At 46.1% G+C, this 6,218-nt stretch overlaps 1 protein-coding gene across 6 annotated transcripts in view; it reads left to right on the plus strand.

Moving 5' to 3' along the window:
* Window positions 1–1,782, plus strand: part of HIPK2 (homeodomain interacting protein kinase 2) — a 133,630-nt gene extending 131,848 nt beyond the window's left edge. For 3 of the 6 annotated variants that reach the window (XM_074901982.1, XM_074901983.1, XM_074901984.1), the window contains exon 16: window positions 773–1,775. In XM_074901982.1, the coding sequence (XP_074758083.1) occupies window positions 773–1,240 (468 nt within the window). In that variant the 3' untranslated portion in view covers window positions 1,241–1,775. Of the gene's footprint in view, window positions 1–772 lie in introns of all 6 variants that reach the window. The other 3 variants (XM_074901987.1, XM_074901988.1, XM_074901986.1) reach the window with 3 other exon arrangements.
* The last annotated feature ends 4,436 nt before the right edge of the window (window positions 1,783–6,218 follow it).

Genomic DNA, 6,218 nt, shown 5'->3' on the forward strand with positions numbered 1-6,218 from the left:
GGAAATAACATGGAGCATTGCGCTTCTTGCCTTCTGATTCCTATTTTATTGGTTATTTAATACTCTTGACTACAAATGACTGGGAAAACTCCTTGATATTATTGTGCAATGCAAAAAAAACAACTTAGAAGATCCTTGGAAAAGTACATTACTCCTGTCCCACTGCAAGACGTTGCCTGTGCTTAAGTAATTATAGCTGATTACATGAGGGTACCGGGCGCCTGCAGGATCTGATCGAGCCAAGGGTTTTATCTTTCAAAAATAAAGAAGTTATTTTTACTAACCAAGGAAATGATAACTGCAAAGACCCAAACTTAGCAGAAATAATTGCCTGTTCCAGGCTTAGTTACGCAACTTCATTCCCCTGAGCTGTCAGTGGGCCGCATTTCATCAGCATGTTCACTAACAAAAGCCATGTGTTGTGTGAGCAACTGGACTTGTGGAAGATGTTCTTAGAAGCCAGGCATCCGAAGCTGGGTCTTCATGGTAGCTGTGCCAGGAGGTTGTGACTCAAACTGGGGGACTGCATTGTCTTTTTTTGGGGCCATTTCAGTGAACGTATGAAACTACAGGGTCTTCCTAGGCTTGGGAGGGACCCTTTGCCGTCACCCATTTCTAAAGGAAGACTTTGGTGGTGTTGAGGGTGTCAGGAGGAGCACAGGGGACTTTCCTGAGACCATTCTGGTGTAGGGAGGCTCCCAGGCACCACTGAGGCGGTAAAGAGCCGTCTCTTGTCTTGTAACTGCTTATCACTGTTGCTGTCTTTATCCAGGCCCAGCAGCACATCACGACCGATCGCACAGGGAGTCACCGGAGACAGCAAGCCTACATCACTCCAACGATAGCTCAGGCCCCGTACTCTTTCCCGCACAATAGTCCCAGCCATGGTACAGTTCATCCTCACTTGGCCGCGGCTGCCGCTGCTCACCTGCCCACCCAACCCCACCTCTACACATACACCGCCCCGGCCGCCCTGGGCTCCACGGGCACCGTCGCGCACCTGGTGGCCTCCCAAGGGTCTGCGCGGCACGCCGTGCAGCACACCACCTACCCCGCCAGCATCGTCCACCAGGTCCCCGTCAGCATGGGCCCGCGGGTTCTGCCCTCACCCACCATCCACCCGAGTCAGTACCAGGCTCAGTTTGCCCATCAGACCTATATCAGTGCTTCTCCAGCCTCTACAGTCTACACTGGATACCCACTGAGCCCCACCAAGGTCAACCAGTACCCTTACATCTAAACACTGGAATAAGGAGCAAGAGACGCACCCATCCCGGGGGAGTGAGGCGGCCGCTTTTGTACTGAAGAACGTGACAAACTAACAATGCAATGGGAGGCTCGCGTGAAACTTGAACGAAGGAGACTTTAAGGAAGAAATGAAAAGGAGGAAAGAAAGGGGAGAACCAATTCTACACTTTTTATTTAAAAAAAAATAGAAAATGGAAAAAAAGAACAGAAAAAAATAAACCACAAAAAAAACAACCATTCTGCACCAAACTAGAGAGAGAGAGAGAAGCAGAAGGACCCTCCAGCGGGTCCTGTCTTTTGAAGAACTTCACCAACAGACTTTTAAAGGTTATTTTCATCCAATAGTGAGCTACATTTAGAAATTTGTTATCCAGAACACCTAAAATGAAATCCATTAGGTTTTAAATCCAGTCGGTATATGGATTAGGGATTTATCCAGCATTTCAAAGGGTTTATACCCCGTCTTTACAGTGGTCTTCATATCCCAAAGTATACATAAGGTTTTGGGAGGTTTTTTTCTGGAAATAGAAAGTGGGTAAGGGAGGCTGAGGGAGGAGGAGAAAATGTTGTCCCAGTGCTGTAAATTCGGATCTGACACTGCTACACTTAAACACGCCTGGGCAAAAGAAGCTGTGCAGCACTGGTCAAGAGTAGAAGCAATGGGGATGTTTCTCCCTTTCCTTGAACACACTGGATAAATCCCTGAGAAATGCGATTCCTAAATGAGATCTCTAATAATGTATGTTGGATTTCAGTTGCGTTTCATTTTATTTTATTCGGAAATTTTCCTTTTCAATCCCTAGCCGTTTTAGTATAGGAGGAGACATTTTAGCTGCCCCCCCCACCCCCCACCCCGGCCCCAGCCCCCGGTAGAATGTAGCACTATACAGGTCATATGCCCTTTTTACTATTTTGGGTTGAACTTCAACGATACCAATAGACTATTCCTCAATGTGATTGCACAAAGAAAAGTGATATAACATAGGCATGTAACAAATGTGATTGTCCAGGTATGTACGTGTGTGTGTGTGTGTGTGCGCGTGCGTGCGTGTGCGTGCAGATGCTGCCTTCTCTCTGTGGTGTGTTCCTCAGCACAGCCATTACAACTGTCACAGTCTTAGTTTTACATCATTCCCTCGTAGTGCCTTACCGAACTACAGACGCGGTTTAAGGGTTTACTTCCACTGGTACTCCTAGAAACTGACTGAGGCTAGTCGGAATTTACTCTCAGCTCTTTTTCTTTTTTTGGGGTTGTTATTGCCATTTTTCTTCTTCTGCTGGTGGTGTTGGTTTTTTTTTTTCCTACATCAACAATCTTAGCGCCCTTGGCGAGGTGTTGGGGAGGCTCTTCAGGGTTGGAAGTGCATATAGCTGGATGTTTTGTCGAGCACTGGATGAGCTGGAAGTGACCAGGTCAGTTGTGAGACCCAGGGTGACTCCCAGAAGATCTGGGGATTTGTTTGTGGACTGGTATGTTTCTGTTCTGTTGAAATAGCAGGTTTCCTCCCCAGAAACTGAATTCTCATTCTGCTGTTTGCAGACGTTCTCGGTGGAGTGGAAGGACAGCGTCCACCTGCATTGTCAGGTTGTCCCAGTTGTATGTCTGTAATGGGAACAAAACTTTAGCCCGTGAAAGGGGCAAACACCAGTTGTTGCCAACAACTCTCACTACGTCTGTCAATGGAAAGGTGTTGGGAAAGGGCTGGAGTCCCAAAGCAAGCATGAGAAAATCCAGTTGAGAGAGTCAAACTCAGGTTTCTTAAGTGAAAAGAGTATTGTAATACATCGGGCCTTACCCACTCCAACATAGCTGTGACAGTGTGCACTTCCCCTCCTCCCTTCTCACCTACACCCAAAAGATTGCCTGCAGCAGCAGAGTGACCCTGGAACCGGAGAGCACGGTGGTCCTGTGGGTCCTCCACGTCAAGGAATGCTACATGGTCGTCTTGTTTTCCAACAGGTTTCTAAAGAGAGCCTTTCCTACAGCTGGGTCTGGCTCAGAGGGGAGTTTCACTGGTAATGGCAGTTGTACTGGTGCATCAGTATTTGAAAGTGTCTCTAGAGTACCCATGCCTGTGGATGGCCTGGGAAGGAAGGAGAGAAGAGACTTTGATGGAATGTTCCCATGTTTCCATGAAAGCTGAAGTCTACATGGCTGCTCAGTTCCACTCTACCTGTAACTAGAGCATGAAGTATTCAGGTATTTCACAAAATGCTGGAAAATAGCAGGTTCATGGCAGGGTGGCAAGGGGAGGGTTCCCTGAGTGGCAGTGAGGAGGGACGCTCTCTCAGGTGGGAACAGCTGACAGAAAGACAAGCACAAATATATTGTCTTGCAGTAAGTGCTTGGCTGGCCTGGAAGAAGAAGGGATCCTTCTATGCATAGGCTGTTCAACAAGGCTGTTGTCTTCTGGCAAACCACCAAATAACCTCCCTGGTTGCCAGCTCTAGTTCCTGACCTACCCTTCCGCAGTTTTCTTCTCCTGCCTGTCCTCAATCTAGCTCAGTATACCGTAGATGAAGATGCGATCTCCCAGCAGCCTACGCACCTTACCCCTCCCCTTCCTTTTGAAAGACAACACGTCCCCTTTCATCTGAGGCAGGAAAATAAAGCCCTGCTCTCTCTGTTGCATTCCTCTCTTCTCCCACCAGTTCGGGAGCGAGAGTGTCATGCTGCTTGTGTCATGAAAAGGAAAGATAATGTTATTTTATTGTATGGTTGTTATGATTATGATTATTATTTTATTATTATTATATTTTACTCTGGGTTTTAATTGCACACGCATTCCTTAATCTTTGTGGGTTTTTTTTTCTCTTAGTATTGTTGTTATTGTTGTTAATTTTATTGCTCTTCATCAGTGGCATCAGAAGGGTTGCTGTGTTTTTGAAAACTGCAGGAGGAAGGGAAAATGAGATTGTTCTGAGGATGAAAACTCTGCCACTAACCTAGGGGGAGCAGGGCTGCTCTGTGAGAGCGGTTACAGACTTGAGGGACAGGAGTTACCCTCCAGGTCATATCTGCATTTCAGAATAAGTCCAGAAACATTCATTCAGAGGCCAAAACCAAACAGCAGCTAATGTAATGATCTGTCAGGAGAGCTGGGTCAAAGGCAGGTAAGTGACCTAGGATCCAGCTCACCATCACTTTGTTTGATAGCATATTTACATGAGATCAGGATCTGTTTGTGCTCCAGGCCATGATGATTGGGCCCTTTTGATGAGCCCAAGGCCACGCTACACATTAAGGGTTTGATTTTCCTAAAGGAGAAAGCAGATGGGTGGCTCTGCAGAAACAGGGCTATCGGAGGAGCTGCAGCGGAGGTGTGACTCTCAGTCTCATCACTGGATAAAGGACACTGGTGTGCAGGGACAGTGTTAGCTGGGTATAGCATGGCCACAGACAGGGCAGAGTTCCTCACCTGCTTTCCACTCTCACTGAAGATTAATCAGGTGTCCACAGGGCCAGGATGCTAGGATTGCCTTTTTTTTTTTTTTCTTTTTTTGTGCTTGATGTAGATTTTCCGTTCTTTTATAATTATTTGTTGTGGAATTTTATTAAGCTATTCTGGTTGCTAGAGTTTAAATATTTATGTTTTCATTTGCATTGCCTGCTCTGTTAGAATGGGGGGAAGCAGTGACTTAATTTAAACTCCATAAAAATGTGATAGAACTTCAGCAGAGACTTAAAGTTAATCATGCACTTGAGTGCTTTGCTAAAGAACAGACTTAAACCCTTCAAGTTAATTACTTGTTTATGTGCTCCTCTGGCCTAGGACCAGTGAAGCATGGAAGGTTGCAATCTCAATCAGAGTAATGTTTTACTTGTATTAATTGTATTTTCCCTGTGTACCCATCTGACCTGCTCTCCCACGCGAGCTCAAATCTGATTTTAGGGGGCGTTTGTCAGTGGAGCTGTTATAACAGCACAGGCTGGCAGCGAGAGAGGGCACAGTGTGTGTCAGAGGAGCCACGTTTCACGTTGTCCATCCTGGAGTTGCAGATCTGCCAGCTGTAGGTGGTCAGATGATTGTGGTGATGGGGCGCTGTGATTACAAGAGATGCACAGCACAGCCATTGAATTGCTTTGATGGTGCAACACTGCATGGGAGCCGTGGTTTCTGGTGGGTGTGGGGGAGCTGGGCAACACCTCCTCCCTCACACCTGTATAAAGGAGCAGCATGGAAAAAGGTGCGGTATGGTTAGTCACAGGGGAAACACAGTCATTTCAGCAGAGGAAGCAAAATGTTTGCATGCTGTCTGTGCCACATACATAATAACAGCCAGCTTGTTTTGCTTGCAGAGTCCTTTGGAGAGGAAAGGGGATTGGCGTGGTTGGGTTGGGTTAGTGTTCTTCATGTGTATGGGGTAAACGACATGGAAACTAGAGAGGGGAGGTGAATGTTTAGATACTGGAAGTTTTATGGGTGGCAGATGGCTGGCACAGTGAAAATGCAGTCCCTTTCTCCATCATCTCATCATGAATTCTTCTCATGTGGGAAGCAGGAGGAAGCATGGATGTTACCTCTCCTCAGAGGCTGATGTTCAAATTCCTGCTGTGAAACCAGAATGCAGGAGGGATGGGGGAGAACTGCTAACATGAGCAGAATGGAAAACCCAAATGGAAGCACTTCTCACTGCAGACTGGCCAAATCCAGTCGTTTGAGAGATCAAATACAATTGTATCTTCTTCATCAGAGTTGTACCTGCTTGCACCCAACAAACTGGACCTTGGCAAGTCTCTCTCTCTCTCTCTTTCTCTACTAGTTTTTTCATAATACAGAAAACATTCCAAGAAAGGGACACTTCTGTCTGTGACATTTTTCCTTTTTTATACTTACCAAGTATTATGTGCTGTAATTTGGTTTGAAAGCAATTCCATTAGCAAACTTGAAGGGTAATAAACCTGTTTTTTCTTTAACCAAAGATATATCTTTTTAAGAGAGAGAGAGAACAAGACCCCTACCCACTCC

Source organism: Athene noctua, chromosome 3 (genome assembly GCF_965140245.1).
Source record: "Athene noctua chromosome 3, bAthNoc1.hap1.1, whole genome shotgun sequence".
Lineage (NCBI taxonomy): Eukaryota > Metazoa > Chordata > Aves > Strigiformes > Strigidae > Athene > Athene noctua.